At 34.6% G+C, this 18,124-nt stretch overlaps 1 protein-coding gene across 1 annotated transcript in view; it reads left to right on the plus strand.

Moving 5' to 3' along the window:
* LOC125059763 (dynein beta chain, ciliary) overlaps nt 1-18,124 on the plus strand; it is a 56,556-nt gene that overhangs the window by 33,435 nt on the left and 4,997 nt on the right. Inside the window, exons 38-57 of the mRNA XM_047664311.1 lie at nt 224-412; nt 885-1,124; nt 1,765-1,955; nt 2,420-2,589; nt 2,786-3,048; nt 3,281-3,401; nt 3,692-3,867; nt 4,359-4,528; nt 4,787-4,925; nt 5,693-5,857; nt 6,095-6,288; nt 10,074-10,443; nt 10,876-11,016; nt 11,767-11,937; nt 13,327-13,563; nt 14,144-14,223; nt 14,743-15,019; nt 15,637-15,828; nt 16,343-16,514; nt 17,593-17,768. Coding sequence (XP_047520267.1) covers nt 224-412; nt 885-1,124; nt 1,765-1,955; nt 2,420-2,589; nt 2,786-3,048; nt 3,281-3,401; nt 3,692-3,867; nt 4,359-4,528; nt 4,787-4,925; nt 5,693-5,857; nt 6,095-6,288; nt 10,074-10,443; nt 10,876-11,016; nt 11,767-11,937; nt 13,327-13,563; nt 14,144-14,223; nt 14,743-15,019; nt 15,637-15,828; nt 16,343-16,514; nt 17,593-17,768 — 3,834 coding nt within the window. The remainder of the gene's footprint in view (nt 1-223; nt 413-884; nt 1,125-1,764; nt 1,956-2,419; nt 2,590-2,785; nt 3,049-3,280; nt 3,402-3,691; nt 3,868-4,358; nt 4,529-4,786; nt 4,926-5,692; nt 5,858-6,094; nt 6,289-10,073; nt 10,444-10,875; nt 11,017-11,766; nt 11,938-13,326; nt 13,564-14,143; nt 14,224-14,742; nt 15,020-15,636; nt 15,829-16,342; nt 16,515-17,592; nt 17,769-18,124) is intronic.

Raw genomic sequence — 18,124 nt, forward strand, 5'->3', positions numbered from 1 at the left:
AACATCTTAAACTTATTTGTAAAGGTTTGTGTTTAGTATTTACAAACAGGTAATATAAATACCTGTTTTATGTATTTGGTAAAATCTGATTTTGATAAACACTTTTCAAGAAATCAAAATGGAGTTTTATATCTGAAAAAACAAATACAAAAACATTGTGAAGTTTCTACGGAAGTTCATCGGAAGTAAAATCTTATAAATGACGTTTCAATTAATTTTTTAGCATGAACTCTCAGGATTGTATATAAAAACTGGTCTGAAAAATGTTGGCATTATGTTCTTAATGACGGATGCTCAAGTAGCGAACGAACAGTTTTTGGTACTCATAAATGATTTGTTGGCATCCGGAGAAGTAGGAGACCTGTTCCCTGACGATGAAATCGAAAACATAATTGCTGGAGTGCGAAATGAGGTGATTAAAATCTGTTAACATCTATATATTTTCTATTAAGCTTTAAACGCTTAAGAGTTTTGAAACAAAAGAAAACCTAAAATTACAGCATTGCTCTGTTTGCAGAGCAGTGTTGGCCTAGTGGCTTCAGCGTGCGATTCATAAGAATCGGGGATAACCCTGAGGTCGTAGGTTTGATCCCCAGCTGTGCACGAACGAATGGACTTAATTTCTATGTCCGCATTTAACAATCGCTCGAACGGTCAAGGAAAACATCCTGAGGAATCCGGTTATCCTTAGACCCAAAAAGTTGACATTTGTCAGGCATAGGCCTGATGATCTACTTGCCTATTAGCTTGACACATGATCATATAACAGATACAAACATTTGATGCCCAGACCTAAAAAGGTTGTAGCGCCATTGATTTAATTATTTTATTGCTGTTTGTATATGCCTTAATATTTGTATATAAAATTAAGTAAAAATTATTAGGTAAAAGGTGCCGGCCTCCCCGACACGAGAGAAATCTGTTGGAAATTCTTCATAGACAGAGTAAGAAAGCAGCTGAAAGTGGTGCTTTGCTTCTCACCCGTGGGATCTACTTTGCGAGTGCGGTCCAGAAAGTTCCCAGCTTTGATTAACTGCACATCTATCAACTGGTTCCATGAATGGCCTCAAGAAGCTTTGGTCTCTGTGTCTATGCGTTTTTTGGAGGAATTACACGTACTGCCTGTAAGTATATTTTATGTTTGTATTATATTTTATTTTTCATGTAGTCCTGTCGTGCTAGCTTGTTACTTTGCATCCTAGGTAGGTAGTTTCATCACGGCGCGGTGGCGCGTTAGTCGTGTTAATTTTGAGGTGAATTTTAACTTTTCATTAAAAGAGTTCAAATTCAAAATATCTTCAAATTATATGGAGTGAAAACGTATCTACATCAATTAATGTTATTTTAATTCATTTTCCATTTAACCCGACTAAGTTAATACACTGTATATACTTTATCTTCCTTAATTTATCGCAACGAAATATTTGTGTCTATTTATTTATTAGTCATACATAGTACTAAATCTACGGCATATTTTACAAAATGTTCCATCTAAAATGTATGAAAATTGAAGTAAACATAAGTGTTACAAAAACATATTAAAAATAGAATAAAAATACATACAAGATAAAATAAGCATACAATAAAGTTAGGTACCAGAAATATTTGGTAAAGCAGAAAAAAAATCATCAGCAAAACCATTTCCATTCCATTTTCTTTTTTAAATATCGATACTTGACTAGTAATTAATTATTCGCAAATAAAATTGAAAAGTTATAGTTTAGTTTCCAGTTGAATAATAACCTTGTTAATTAATGTTTCCAGATAACGTTACGTGATTCAGTGTCACGATTTATGGCGTATGTCCACACGTCAGTGAACACGATATCTAAAGCATATCTTTCGAACGAAAGACGGTACAACTATACGACGCCGAAGAGTTATCTTGAACAGATCAGTCTCTATTCAAAATTAGTCAATCAGAAAACTGATGAGCTTCGAGCAAAAATATCTAGGTTTGTTTACGTAAAGGCTCAAAAAAAGGCCTCTCATTGCTGATTAGTTTTAAGGCATATGGGCTCTCTGTTAAGCACAGATAAATTAATTTTTAACCGGGAATCGAACCCAGTTTAAAAGATTTTAAATTATTTCTTTAACTCTGAGGAAGGTTTTTGTGGGGACATAAGTTAGAAAAAATGCAATGTATATCAATGATATGTAGCTACTAAATAGGTAGGCAAGTAGAAATATCATATTAAGGCAAAAACAAGTTCGCAGGGGCAGCTAGCTAGAGAACACATCTACGAATAATAATAATTCAAGACATAAATATAGTACGTCAGTATTATCACTTATTTCCTTTTTTCTGCTTTCGGATAGTGTTCTTCTTTGAAATTTGTAAACATCAACACGAAGATTTCATAGGACTACTGGTACTTTAAGCTTGAAATAACTGAGCTGTATTTATCCTTTCATTCAGGTTAGAAAACGGTTTAGAAAGACTTCGTGGTACGGCATCGCAAGTAGATGAACTAAAAGCAAAGTTAGCGTTACAAGAAATAGAATTGCAACAGAAAAATGAAGCCGCTGATAAACTTATTGAAATGGTTGGGGTTGAAACTGCTAAGGTTCAGAGTGAAAAGGCGCTTGGTTAGTGTATCTTAATCATATGTATATTATTAAATTACTACATTAATAATATAAGTCACATAGACAACAAGATAAGCTAACCTAGATTAATGGCTGTGTATTTTTAAAACAGTAAATTAATTATGTTAACATTTTAATAAAACATATTAGCGGATAAACCTGAATTTATTAACTCATATTACTGATAATGTTCCAGCCGATGAGGAGGAAGAAAAAGTTGCAGTTATTGCTGAAGAAGTATCCAAGAAGCAAAAAGATTGTGAAGAAGACCTTATCAAAGCTGAACCGGCTCTTGTAGCTGCACAAGAAGCGTTGAATACATTAAACAAAGCAAATCTTACTGAACTGAAATCGTTTGGCTCGCCGCCTGGAGCCGTCACAAATGTTACGGCGGCAGTCATGGTGCTTCTAGCACCAGGAGGGAAGATACCTAAAGACAGAAGTTGGAAATCTGCGAAGGTAACGTGCAATGTTTATTAAACAAAGATAATCGATTTGTTGGTGTATAAAAAATTGAAGATGATATATGTGAGGAAACGAACTTGTCATATATTTATGCGAATGTATCAAATCATTATGAAATATCTATAAATTATTCGCGGGGATCAAACCTAGTATCTAAAAGTAAAACATGAGTTAAGTTTGATGATGCAAAAAAATTTTTTTATTATAAGTTTGCACCTTTCTACAGATGACGATGGCGAAAGTAGATATGTTTTTGGAGTCGTTAATACACTATGATAAGGAAAACATACACCCTGATGTCATAAAGGCCATTCAGCCCTATTTAAAAGATTCTGAATTTGAACCAGGTAAGGATTTTTACTGATTTTTGAATTTCTGTTCTGTCAAAATTTTTAAATGTATTTGAAACAAGTTGTACCACATAGGTAAAACACAGCCTTCTTCCCTTTGTATTTTTTATTTTTTTATTTGTTATTTTTTTTAACAGATATTGTCCAGTTCCTTCTTAAACAAATATTTTACACATTTTTTCAGCAATTGTTTCCGATATATTTTTGTTTCTACTTCACAATTGTTTTTATTAGACAATAAGGATTTTTTACTTTGAAAGTAACTGAAAACCTCATGTGAATTTCAGAATTCGTGAGATCTAAATCAGCAGCTGCAGCCGGTCTATGTGCGTGGGTGATAAACATAATCAAATTCTACGAAGTATTCTGTGACGTTGAACCTAAACGAAAAGCATTAGCCGCTGCAAACGCTGAATTAGCCGCAGCCACCGAAAAGTTAAAATCTATTAAATCGAAAGTTGCTGTAAGTACTTTTGAATGGTCACGTCACTTGATCTTATAACATTCATCTACCTATTAGTCTAGGTTATTCGTATATTGATTCTATATCGAAGAAAATAGTCAGCGCTATATTTAGTAGCTAAGTATATAAATTGTCTATAGTAAAGCCGGAATTACATTACGAAATCAGTGGCACGAAATTAATTTCGTGACATTAGTTTTTCTAACAGTTTTAACGTGTAATTTAATATTTTTGTAATGCATGCATTTATTCCATGATTGCAACTGAGTTTTGAGTCCCTGCGCGAATGCGCGATATTTTGGGTTTCATGCAACTAATTTCAGAATGTAATTCCGGCTTTAGTTATTAATAAGTTCTGGACAAACGTTTCCCTTGGTATTTATGTTTTAAAATAAATTAAAAGTGATTAATTTATTTAAAAAAAATAATAAGAAATGTATGATTGTTCTAAATTTTTTTAGAGATTTTGTAGGATTTATTCTTATTTTTAGTCTCTCGAAGAACAATTAGCAACACTCACGGCAGATTTTGAAAAGGCAACAGCTGAGAAGGTGAAATGTCAACAAGAAGCCGATGCGACGACTAGGACTATTCAATTGGCAAATAGACTTGTTAATGGTCTCGCTAGTGAAAACGTTAGATGGGCGGAAGCTGTTTTTAAGTAAGTTTTACAAAACTATTTACCAAGTAAAGCATATTTTTTGTTTTGAAACCATGTTACAATGTCATGAGATATTAGTATACAAATTACTATAGAACACTAGATCAGGCTTGGTCACGTGACCATTTTCATACAAATTTGGTAGGTGTAAGTAGTGTCCAAAATGTTTGCAGCTCGAAGGCCGTAGATTGTCTACGGCGTAGGTAAGTAAATACAGAAATAAATAATTCATGTCTTTCAAAATCTATTTTTTTACAGTTTTATGCAACAAAGCACGACTCTGCCTGGTGATGTGCTTTTAGTCTGTGCATTTATTTCGTACGTGGGCTGTTTTACTAAGCTCTACAGATTAGATTTGCTGCATAAGAATTGGTTACCATTCTTGAAGACATTAGAGGTAATATATAATACAGTAAAAAATATTATTCCTCTAAAACTAATATTTTACTATAATTCTTACTCCATTGCGGTACAGAGTAGAATCTCATAAAATCTAATAATTTTTGGGTAGTTTTTTCACTAAAGATGCTCTGCATCCGCTGTCTCTATAGTTTAATAGCATTCTTATCTGTGGCGGATGCGGGGCGGGGCTTTCGTTTTGGCGCGCCATCTGTTATTTGCTGGGTTTCGGCGCCAAAACGTTTTCTTGTAATAAATTTCGTATACATTTAATTTCTGATGATTAAATCGAATGTGAAGAAAATTTTAATTAGGTACGCCGTTACTATAGCAAAGACTAAATGGCTGTAGTTATTCAATAATATAGCTACTATTTGCTACTTCCGTTTTTGAAACGCTATGTAGTATCAGCCACATTATTTGTGTAGCGTTAAAAGATCGTTATTATAATTCTTAATTGTTATTTCATTTTGTTATACTATTATTATTTAATTTTATTATTTTTATTCTTTTGGTAGTCCATATTTTTATTTTTTTTTAATTTGTTACAATAGGCTATGTATACGCTCGGTGCTTACGACTATATTTTGGCGGTAAATAGCCATTATCTAAATAAATGATTAAACAGAAGTATTCTTAGAGCTGTGTTTGCGAAAATACTTCTCTGGGCTATAATAGGTTTTTGCCATAAGATAAAGAGATCTATATAATAAACTACACATTATTATTATGAGCTGTGATATTATCAAACAAAAAAAATTTTAGCCCCCAATACCAATCACAGAAGGCCTCGATCCGCTAACAATGTTGACTGATGACACAACTATAGCGATGTGGCAAAATGAAGGCTTACCTTCAGACAGAATGAGCACAGAGAATGCAACAATATTATCAAACTCAGATCGGTGGCCGCTTATGATTGACCCACAGGTTTGTAAAACACCAATTTTATTTATAGTCTTTTTCAATACATGTCTAATCACTAATGTCATTCATTATCGTAGAAGAGAAAGAGACAGAGTGTGGTTTTTTCTTTATTAGTTGGCAGTATGTTTTAAATACACATTAGTTCTAATGAGTTCTTATATAATATTGCTTTACCACCACCATACCATAATATAATTTAAGTTTAAGATAAAAAATACTTTTATAAATATTATTTTGTAGTTACAAGGAGTAAAATGGATAAAACAAAAATATGGCGACGGTTTGCGAGTCATACGTTTGGGCCAGAAAGGGTACTTAGATACAATCGAAAAGGCTATCATCAAAGGGGAAACTGTTTTATTGGAAAACATAGGGGAAACTGTCGACCCGGTCTTAGATCCGCTTTTGGGAAGAAATTTAATCAAGAAAGGAAGGTAACTAGGAAAGGAAGAAATTGTACACTTAACTTAAAAGTATGTCTTGGGTTTTCATGTAAAAATTAGACGTTTTTAATTATGGACCGTATAGTCGTACAGTGTACAATATTATGTTTTGGTTTCTTCGAAATAAAAACTAGAAGAATCACCTGTAACATTGATTTCGGTTGGTCTCATTTGTGTGGCGTTGTCCCCGGGATTGTGGAATCCTCGTAGGGTTGTGCTGTACCGCGTGCCTTTTTGTCTTACCATAGTTGCGGACTCAATAAATAAAATTCGATAAAACTAATGCAATTATAAATGATATCGATAAACTTGATGTTGCACAATCTTCTCTTTGTGACATAGAGGACTGCCAGAGACTTATGAACTGCCCGAATAAGTGTCTAAAAATTATCCATCAAAACATTCGTAGTATAAACCGTAACTTTTCTGATTTTCAAACCTTATTGTTTAGATCCAGGACTGATTGGGACTTAATAATCTTAACGGAATGTTGGCTGCATAATAATCGTAACTTACCATCTCTTGAGGGATACAACTCTGCTCTAACCGAGAAAAACTTCACACAGAATGAAGGAGTTGTAGTATTTTACAAAAAACATTTGAAATTAGTTATATCCGAGCCTGACCTTTGTGATGCCAACTGTTTACTGATTAACCTTGAGGATAATGTAACACTAATTGCAGTATATAGACCACCTGGTTACAAAGATGTTCAACGGTTTTTGGTATCTCTTGACAAACTTCTTTCTGAGATTAGTAGTCCACATAAAGTTCTGATAGGTGATATCAATATTGATATATTGGATAACAATAAGGATGTTAATTCTTCAACGTATTTGAATATGTTGGCTTCTCACGGTTTATTGCCAGCCCACATATTTCCAACTCATGGCAGGACTTGTCTTGACCATGTAATACTAAAATGTTCTTATCGCGTCTTTTGTTATGTTGCTGAAACCTCAGTCACGGATCACGACACTTTAATTCTGAAACTTGAACGTAGCACTATGACTGACAAATACTCATCTCTGAAAAAGATTGATTACCCGTCTCTGGACGATGCTATGAAGAACTTAAATCTAAGCCTTGTATATAAAATGACTGATCCCAATGAGGCAACAGCATTTCTTCTGACTGCGCTTGACACTGTAATTAAAGCAAATACGAAAACTTTAACCATCCCAAATCGTAAAAGGATCAAGAGGCCTTGGATGACTGCAGGTCTACTAAGATGTGTAAAGCATCGTGACAAACTACATCAAAAATCAAGAAAAAATCCTAGTAACGAAATATTAACGTTAACTTACAAGAGGTATAGAAATTTCTGCAACTCACTTTTAAAAAATATTAAAAATACTTATGAGAGCAACCGCCTACTTAAAGCTGCTAAGACTAATACAAAAGTTCTCTGGGACACTATCAAACAACTAACCTACTCTAACAATACAACTAGCACTGCACTTGAATTGGTCTCTCCACTGGACCCGATGGTCTCAGTCAACAACATTAATAAATATTTCGTTTCTATCGGGAAGGATATTGCCGAAAAATCATATTCTAATAGCTCTTATAAAAAACCATCAATCAATCCTACACTGTCCTCATTCGTCATGCTACCTACTGATGAAGTTGAAGTTCAATCTCTTATCTTGCAACTGAAGAAGGACGGTGCTGCGTGCAGAGATAATATTTCTGGAGCCTTTCTCAAACGTTATCATGAAATCTTAGTCCCTCCACTTACATATATATTTAATTTGATTCTTTCTACAGGGATCTTTCCGGACCTATTCAAGCTAGCTGAAGTAATTCCGGTTTTTAAAGGTGGTAATAGAGATTGTGTCGGTAACTACCGACCTATCTCTAAACTATCTACCCTATCCAAAATCATTGAGAAATTGATTAACAAACGCCTCATCGATTATTTAGAAAGTAATAACCTACTCTCCAGCTCACAGTTTGGATTCAGACCGGGTTCATCAACAAGCGACGCAGTTCATCAATTAACTGATCATATTGTTACAAAACTAAATAAGAAAAATAAAATTTTAGCTGTATTTTTGGACATTGCGAAAGCTTTTGACGCGGTCGCTGGTCCTATTCTGCTGGATAAATTGGAGGCTTTGGGTATACGTGGTTTGCAGCTTAAACTATTTGAAAGCTACTTGAGTGATAGACAGCAAAGAGTAAGGGTGGGCAACATTGTTAGTGACGATTTGCCGATACGCTATGGTGTGCCACAGGGTAGTGTTTTAGGTCCGACACTGTTTCTGGCATTTATCAATGATCTTTGTGACCTCCAGTTACAAAATGGTAAAATAATAACATTTGCAGATGATACTGCACTTGTGTTTCATGGTGATAGCTGGAAAGATACTGTCGACATTGCTCAAAGAGGATTCGACGTTGTTAACAAATGGCTCAGAATGAATGCCCTAACTATCAATGTCAATAAAACTAAATGTATACCGTTCTATATAAAAACTCCTGGTTCTAGTACTAACCTTGGTTTAACTGCTCATGTATGTTCTGATACTGATTCTTGTGACTGTCAAAAGATCTTTGTTGCCAACAATACTAAGTATCTAGGTGTCGTTGTTGATAGCACGCTAAATTTTAACTACCACATTGACCTGCTACTATCGCGAACTCGGAAACTTATCTTCACCTTTAAGAATCTCCGTAATATTGCTGAAAAATCGATAATTAAAGTGGTTTATCAATCCCTCTGCCAATCCGTTTTAAGCTATTGTGTTACTGTCTGGGGAGGGGCTTGTAAAACTAATCTTATAAAACTGGAGAGGGCTCAGCGTGCGTTATTGAAAGTAAGTTATTCTAAACCATTTTTTTACCCTACCAAAGATCTATATCTTTTATCTGACGTGTTGAGTGTTCGTCAACTATTTATACTGAACACTGTGCTCAAACAACACTCCATAACTCGCTATGATCCTTCTTTGAATGACAACAAACGATGCAAATATAAAGTCTGCACCTCAGATACCCGTTGGTCCACAGCTTTCTCAAGAAGGTTTTTTGGTTTTATGGGCTGTCACCTATATAACAAGATAAACAGGTTGATCAACATATATCCGCTTACTAAATATGAGTGTAAAAAAGCTACAGTCAAATGGCTTAAAAATCTAGACTACGAGGGGACTGAGAAGTTGTTAGTAGTCCTCAGCTAATACCTAACACTAATCACGTTATGTATACGAGTACATAGGTACACTATCACCCAGGCTCATATATGCTTCACTAAGACATATATACACTAAGTCATAAATTCACTAACACATACATACATTAACACTTACATACACTAAACCATACATGCACCATCACATACACCCACTTAAATGTGAGTATATTTGTAATATTTGTAATAGTTTCTCGATCAAATTGATGTACCTACTTAAATTCCATTCGGTCCGGATGCGGAGGGACTGGCAATCTGTAATACAGGTATCCTAGTACAGTCGCCAGTCTCTCACACAGATTTTGCCTGTTAATGCTGAAATTTGTATTTTGTGTCTGTATTTTTTTGTGTGAGAGAAAACAAATAAATATTTTATTATTATTATTATTATTATTTCATATTGAGGATCCTACCACTAAATTTCAAGTCTGTTAACTTAGCACTTCGATTTATTAGAGAACTATTTGGAATCGGAATCCGCAAATTTTCAGTCAATTATTGTTTCGATCATCAGTTTTACGAAGTAGGTACTGCTGCTGAACATCCCCAGTTAACATTCTAATTATTACTTCTATTTTAGAGCAATAAAAATCGGCGACAAAGAAGTTGAATACAGCCCTAACTTCAGATTAATTTTGCACACAAAACTTGCAAATCCGCATTATAAACCGGAAATGCAAGCACAGACAACACTAGTGAACTTTACCGTGACACGAGATGGGCTAGAAGACCAACTTCTAGCTGAAGTCGTCAAAGCAGAAAGACCGGACCTAGAAGAACTTAAAGCGGAACTGACGAAGCAGCAAAATGAGTTTAAAATACAGTTAAAGAAGCTTGAAGATGATCTGCTTTCGAGACTCTCGTCGGCTGGTGAGAACATTCTTGGTGATACAGCTCTGATAGAGAATTTGGAGACGACTAAGAAGACGGCAGCAGATATTGAAAAAAAGGTAACCACTATAAAAAAATTGTTTATTTATCTAGAACATAGTTTATTCATGAAAATTCTAACAAGTGTCATTTCAATGCATTTAAACAGGAAATAATTTCCGTCCTATTAAAAAAAAAATAAAAAGCTAGGGGTCGTTCATGTATTACGTAAGCAGTAGAAAATTTTAATTTCCATTAATAAACGATCCAATAACAAAACATAATATGTATAGTAATTTTTATGAAAAAAAAACCAGTTAAACATTCTAGTCATTCTTCTATTCTCTTCTTCTCTTTGCTTGCTTGTCTCGGTTGGTCTTAATATAAAAATTGTACAAATTCATGGGCTGCGAAGACGGGCTTTTTGGGCGTCCCATAGGCTCGTTTGCCCCCCTATGATATAAAAAAATTAAGGATTTTTCATTAAGTATCGCCAAAAAAAAATATTTTAGGTCTCCGAAGCAAAGGTGACGTCACACCAAATAGACCAAGCGAGAGAGTTCTATCGTCCGGCCGCTGCGCGTGCGTCGCTTTTATATTTCATTCTGAATGACTTGAATACTATAAATCCAATTTATCAATTCTCTTTAAAGGTAAGGAATTTTTATGTTATGAATATCTATTTGTGTTCTTCGTTCTTTGTATCAGCCATATTTACTAGTGCATATTTACTTGTAAATGATGTATTATCCGAAAAAACAGACGAATATAAAAAAATAAATTTGTTTTTTTTTTCTTTTATTGCTCATTTCTTGATTCAATTTATTCCTACACATGTAGTACTAATAACTAATAGACTAGGCGTCTAATGGCACATTCGTGTATATAAAATTGGCATAAAGATAATTGATTAATTTTCTTTGGGAGGTCCAACACACTATTCAAACTACGCACTATATATACAAAATAAGCACTATTCAAACTACGATAGATTCATTTTGGTGAGATATGTTGGAAACGACACTGGTAGGAGCGCAATATATATTATATAATAGGTTATATTAAGGAGTGAGTCTTTAGTGTGTTAAGACTAAGAGTTACATCAACATCTTACATCATCATTCAGTTTTTTAATTTAATATAAATACAGAGCGGACCGTATCTCCCTCCCTTTGGTTTCTTCTATGTTTGCTATAATAGTCCTTATGTATGATGATTTGATATTTTAAAATAGTACCGAGAGTTTTTTACGTCTGTCTTTTTTGCTGATGAGAAGGGATGTCTACCGATTCAAATTTAATAACGTGGAATAAGTGATACCGGTATCACTTATTCCATAATAAACATATTTTATTTTTCAAATGTATGTATGAATAGATGAATAGTTTAATGTGAGTTTTCAGGCATTTAGTGTTGTCTTCCAAAAAGCAATATCGAAGGCCGAAGAGAGTGAAGAAGTGAGCCAACGAATCAAGAATTTAATTGATTGCATCTCGTATTCAGTTTTTCAATATACATCGCGGGGGCTCTTTGAATGTGACAAGTTAATATTTGCATCACAAATGACATTCCAGGTATGTTTTTGTGTTTTCTTAAACTACTTACTAAAGTATTTATCATACATTTTCTTGATAAATCATAAAATCCGCGTCTTATTGCCTGTATTTTATACACATACATTTCGGACACACATTTATGATATTTTTCTTTATAATTTAGATGTTAACTTATATTATCAACTATTATTATTCTATGTAAGATAAAATACATACATATAAAATATACAAGAACACTCACCTTTATCATAAATTGTCCCAAGTCAGCTTTAAGTTGCTATCACCAGCAACACTGATTTTCAGTCCTCATTATATCTAAAATTGACAGCTATTATACACTAAACAAATAAAATAATAATAAAATTTTTTTTAATGTAATCGGCGGCAAATGGGCAGGAGGCTCACCTGATGTTAAGTAATACCGCCGCCCATGGACACTTACACTGCCCCAGAAGGCTCGCAAGTGCGTTGCCGGCCTTCAAAGAATTTGTACGCTCTTTTCTTGAAGGACCCTAAGTCGAATTGGTTCGGAAAACTGCAGTGGGCAACCCAAAAACTACCTTAGAAAACGCAAACTATTAAAAATAAGGAACACAAACATGAAACATGAGACAACTAGATTCTCAACCCAGTTGGCATTCCAATAAGTAACATTTGCTTTTTATCTTGATCTCCCAGTTAAAGTTAACTTAATAATAAGTACAATTGACACTACCGCATGCAACTATATAAAGCGCAAATTCGGCCCCACATGGAGTACTGCTCTCACCTCTGGGCGGGGGCTCCCCAGTACCAGCTCCTTCCACTTGACCGTATACAACGCAGAGCGGTTCGAATCGTCGACGACCAATCCCTCTCCAAGCGGCTTGATCCTTTGGCGTTGCGTAGAGATGTGGGGTCACTCTGCATCTTCTACCGCATTTACCATGGAGAGTGTTCAGAGGAGTTGTTCGGATTAATACCTGCAGCTGAATTTCATCATCGGACGTCGAGACAGAATACGAAATTCCACCCGTATCACCTCGACGTCCGCCGTTCCACAACTGAGCGTTTTTCAAGGCAGTTTTTGCCGCGCACCACCACTATGTGAAATCAGCTGCCCATTGAAGTATTTCCGAACCAATTCGACTTAGGGTCTTTCAAGAAAAGAGCGTACCAATTCTTAAAAGGACGGCAATGCACTCGCGAGCCCTCTGGCATTGAGAGTGTCCATGGGCGGCGGTATCACTTAACATCATGTGAGCCTCCTGCCCGTTTGCCCCCCGTTCTATAAAAAAAAAAAAAAAAAAAACTACCACCTACTCGTGCCGTAAAAATCATGGTCGCACATCGAAAGTCGAAAATCTTGGTTTCAATTCTGAACGAAACAATAATTCATTCGATTTAAAACATAATACAATATTATAGGTTCTCTTGATGAGTGAAGAAATCTCAACAGCAGAATTAGATTTCTTCCTTCGATTCCCAATCAAACCTCACGTCACCAGTCCAGTTGATTTCCTATCAAACCAAAGTTGGGGTGGCATTTGTTCGTTGGCGAGTAAAGATGAATTCCGCAATCTCGATAGAGATATAGAAACTTCCCCTAAAAGATGGAAGAAGATTGTGGAAATGGAGTGTCCTGAAAGGGAGAAATTTCCACAGGTAAGCCATGTCTTACGTAACACGAAAATAATGGGTTTATATGACTTTTCTCAAGCATCAGACATGTAAAACAAATGACGGAACGATGACACTTTTAGTTTGATTGTGATTGGTCAACACTACTTCTAGTCCAATCAGGGTTCACGACGATGACGCGACATAATGGGACATGTTATAACGTCCAATTACAATCGAACGCAACGTTTCGTCTTACGCCTTTCGATTTACATTCTCATTCATCTGAGCTCTAACTCTGTAACTTCTAGCGACGGTAATCCCGATCTTTATAATGAGTTTATATTTAAATTACATCTTGACTAAAGACTAAGGAAGTTAGAGTATCATACATATCGCCAACCTTCGAGGAGACAACACCATAAGAAACTCTATAACCATAAAAATGATTTGAGCTAATATGTGATTAATAAAAAACCTTTTGTTTAAATAAATATTTGAAATTCGTTGAATAGTTTTTAAGATATTATTTATTTATTGAACTTATTTCAGTGTTCTTTTTAAATACAAAAAAAGTTTTTTTTATTTAAAAGGAATATCTTTCTCTTCATCTTCTTTATTTTAGGAATGGAAAAATAAAACTGCTCTGCAAAGACTGTGTATGATTAGAGCATTGCGTCCTGATAGAATGACTTACGCCGTTGCGTGAGTACATAGTTTATGAAATGTTTACTGTACAATATTAGGGATTGTTTAACACCTCCGTGGCTTAACGAATGCAGAAGTCCTGGGTCCAATTCTTAGAGAAGCAATACAAAATTAAATAAGTCTTTTTATTATACTTATAAGTTTTTATGGAGGAAAGGACTTTTCCTATACTTATAAAACAATTATTCTAATTTTTAAGAATTGAAAAATATTTCCAGTGTATTTATATGATATATTATCAAACCCCAATTTAAATTATATATACATTTCAAATTGTTATATATATTTGGACGCTAAAAAAAGATTTAAGTTGGCGACTCGTAGATAGTACCGGTAACCCCAGAGCCGGTGTCAACAAATAAGTATCGGGAGGATTTTTAAATTTGTTCTAATTTTCTATTTCTACATTTTTAATTATTATTATTACTATGTAGGTTAACAATATTATAAATTCTGTATATTTGTGTTCGAAATAAGCAATAAATATATTTATATATAGGTTTTTATTGTTTGTAGAACGTATATAGAAGAAAAGATGGGATCAAAATACGTTGAAAATAGAACTGTTGAGTTTAGTAAATCATTTGAGGAGACGAGCCCAACCACACCGATATTTTTCATTTTGTCACCCGGCGTGAATCCTCTTAAAGACGTGGAAGCGTTAGGAAAAGCTATGGGATTTACCACTGATGGTGGGAACTTTCATAATGTCTCTTTGGGTCAGGGGCAGGAAATTGTTGCTGAGCAAGCAATGGACGAAGCGTTTAAGAATGGACATTGGGTTGTTTTGCAGGTATTTTATTGTGTTACGAACTTATTTGTTCTAATAGGCCTTTTGTGCCTGACACACGACGTCGATTTTTGAGTGTAAGTCGCGGCACTCGTGTAATTCGAATAAATGACTTCTGTGCGAACCACGCGCTCCATTTACTAGGCCCGTACTACTTTACCTTTCCATAGGTTTATTTACCCCCTTAAAAGTCATTAATTACAAACTAGAAAATATCTATAAACATCTTATAAAATGAATTTATACGAGAATGTAAGTGCGTGCTCCTATTTCACCATGCCTCCTGCTGATAGAGGACAAATCTTTGTTTTTAATTTATTTTATTACATTGGATGTCATGTGGAACATGGTGTAATGGTTGCAGCTCCTTACAAACGTTGTGTAAAAAAAACTTGGCGATTAAAAAGAGTTGCGGAGAGTTTATTGCCAGTTCTTCTCTTCCGTTCTACGCCCTTGATTTGAGAACTGGCAGTAAATGTAAAATTAGAAGCATTTAATGTATATTTCTTTTGACGTTCATAAGTGTACATTGTGCTACATGAATAAATTAGTTTTGACTTTGACTTTGCCTATAGGATATAATTTCTACAAGCCTATTAATGAAATAAATAATTCTTTAGAATATACATTTGGTTAAGAAATGGTTGCCAAGCCTGGAAAAGAAAATGGAGAGTTTTGCGCACGGTTGCCATCCTGAGTTTAGGCTTTTTATGTCCGCTGAACCCGCTGCTACGCCGGCTGCTCATATTATCCCACAAGGAATACTGGAATCTAGTATTAAGATTACGAACGAACCGCCCACTGGGATGCAGGTAAGTAACAGCAATAATAATAACATGTTAATAACAACCAGACCAATTTGATCGTTAAGGTGTAACGCACCAATGTATGGTTGAACCCGTCTATTTCATAGTTCGTAGCTCACAGCTTTCCACGTTCATCCACATCCCGGCAACGCACTTGCGAGCCCTCTGGCTATGTCTATGGGCAGCGGTATCATTTAACATTAGGTGATCATCAGGTACCATCTGCTTCTAATAGGAGTGGTCAAGGGGGCAAAAACTTAATTTTATACCACATTTGGAGTTAATCATAGAGAACAGAATTCTATAGAGGATAGACTTGCATTCATGAAAGAAAATGCAAAGAATAAATTCTAATCTTCTGGGACGATTTCAAAAATTCTGGAAATATTTCTTTCCAAATTATTAAAAAAAAAGTACAGCCGTACGTAGCCGTAGTGTGTAGATATATGTAGAATAGATAAAACTTGAATGGACCCGTTATTAAGATTAAGTTTTAAGCTGCATGTATAAATGTTTGTAGGCCAACCTCCATAAAGCCTTAGACAATTTTAATCAAGAGACGCTCGAAATGTGTGGGAAGGAAGCTGAGTTTAAAGCGATATTAATCGCGTTGTGTTATTTCCACGCGGTTGTTGCTGAACGACGGAAATTTGGGCCGCAGGGATGGAATAAAATTTACCCATTCAATGTTGGTTAGTATACAACTTTTAATTCGAAATATTCTATCTTTACAGTTATAACTAATACGAAACAATAGATAAACCAATACAATCAATAAAAAAATATCATCTTCATTAAAAACTGCCTGTTAAATTTTTTATTTATTTATTTTAAAACTAAAATACAAATAATTATTGTTATTTTTCACTGTAACTTTTTGCTTTAATCTAAATTCAGTCGATCGGATCGGATCGGTCAGTCAGTAAGTGACATAAAAGAATTTAACTAGTTATAATTCTTAAATTACTGGTTTAAATGTATGATATTTGAAATATACCGTGTTTATACAAACCCTGATTGGTATAGGAAATTCAGGCTTTCATCCAGTATCAAGTAATAGGGGTTGAAAAGCTATAAGAAAAGGATGTTACGCCCGTGCCGCTTTTGTGCTCAACTTGGCGAGATTTTTATTTTTATGTATCTTAAATCTATGTGATGCATTCCTTAGAACCTAAACCGAAATTCCTTGCTTGTAAAACACGCTTAATTACGTGTCTATACAGATACAAGTATAATATTTCGACAATTTAAATCTTTAAAATTATTTTCTGAAACCTAAAAAATTTATATTGTAACACCCATAAACGTGTCCGGCGAAATAATATTTGTCTACACATTGTATATAGCCTATAGTGTAATTATAAAAAAAAAAAACGTGTGACACTCGGGGACTGCCGCGGTAAAGCTACTGCAAAGCATTTTTTATCAACTTATGCAACAATAATTATTTATTTATTTTTTATTTATGCAGTATTTGTTTTTCTTTGATATTAATTCAAGGTTTTTCTTTGATATTATTAATCTACCACTCTACCAGACTCAGACTAAAAAGCCTATATAGTCTGTCTCACTCTAACGCGTACCGGCTGCACCGGCCCCGCTCACGCTACGTCACCGATCTCGTCAAAGAGATGGGAATGCGCAGTATGCGTTCTATCCCACTCTAACGCGTGAGGTTTTTTTCGTTACGGAATTTCTTGATTCGGTCGCCGCGCTCAAAGACCGCGATAAAATCTATGCAATAGCTTAGTAACATTCCTGTTATTTCAGGTGATCTCACCATTAGCGTTTTCGTCTTGTACAATTATTTGGAAGCGAATTCCAAAGTGCCTTGGGAAGATTTACGATACCTCTTTGGCGAGATTATGTATGGCGGACATATTACAGATGATTGGGACAGGAGGTTATGCAATGCTTACTTAGAGGAACTCATGCAACCTGATTTGGTAATGTATAACATGTTTAAATTACCATTGTTATTTATATGTGACACCGGAAGATAACACAATCAGCAAGTTTATAAATTTCCTAGAAAAAGTTATAAAAATAAAAAATACTTAAAAAAAAAAAATTTTGTATATAATAAAGAAACATACTAGTTTCTTGACTTAAAAATATATATAAAGAACATTATATGCACCAACCAAGAAAATTTACTAATTAATTGGTTTAGGTATATAACGTGTGAGCGTGTGTAAGTGTGTGTGTTAAAAATCCATTCGATATGTTTATCTCCTTCGAAAAGACACGTTTGGATATAATATGAAAACAGTCGAGGGTCGCGTAAAGTAAAAATAATATT

Source organism: Pieris napi, chromosome 20 (assembly GCF_905475465.1).
Source record: "Pieris napi chromosome 20, ilPieNapi1.2, whole genome shotgun sequence".
Taxonomy (NCBI): domain Eukaryota; kingdom Metazoa; phylum Arthropoda; class Insecta; order Lepidoptera; family Pieridae; genus Pieris; species Pieris napi.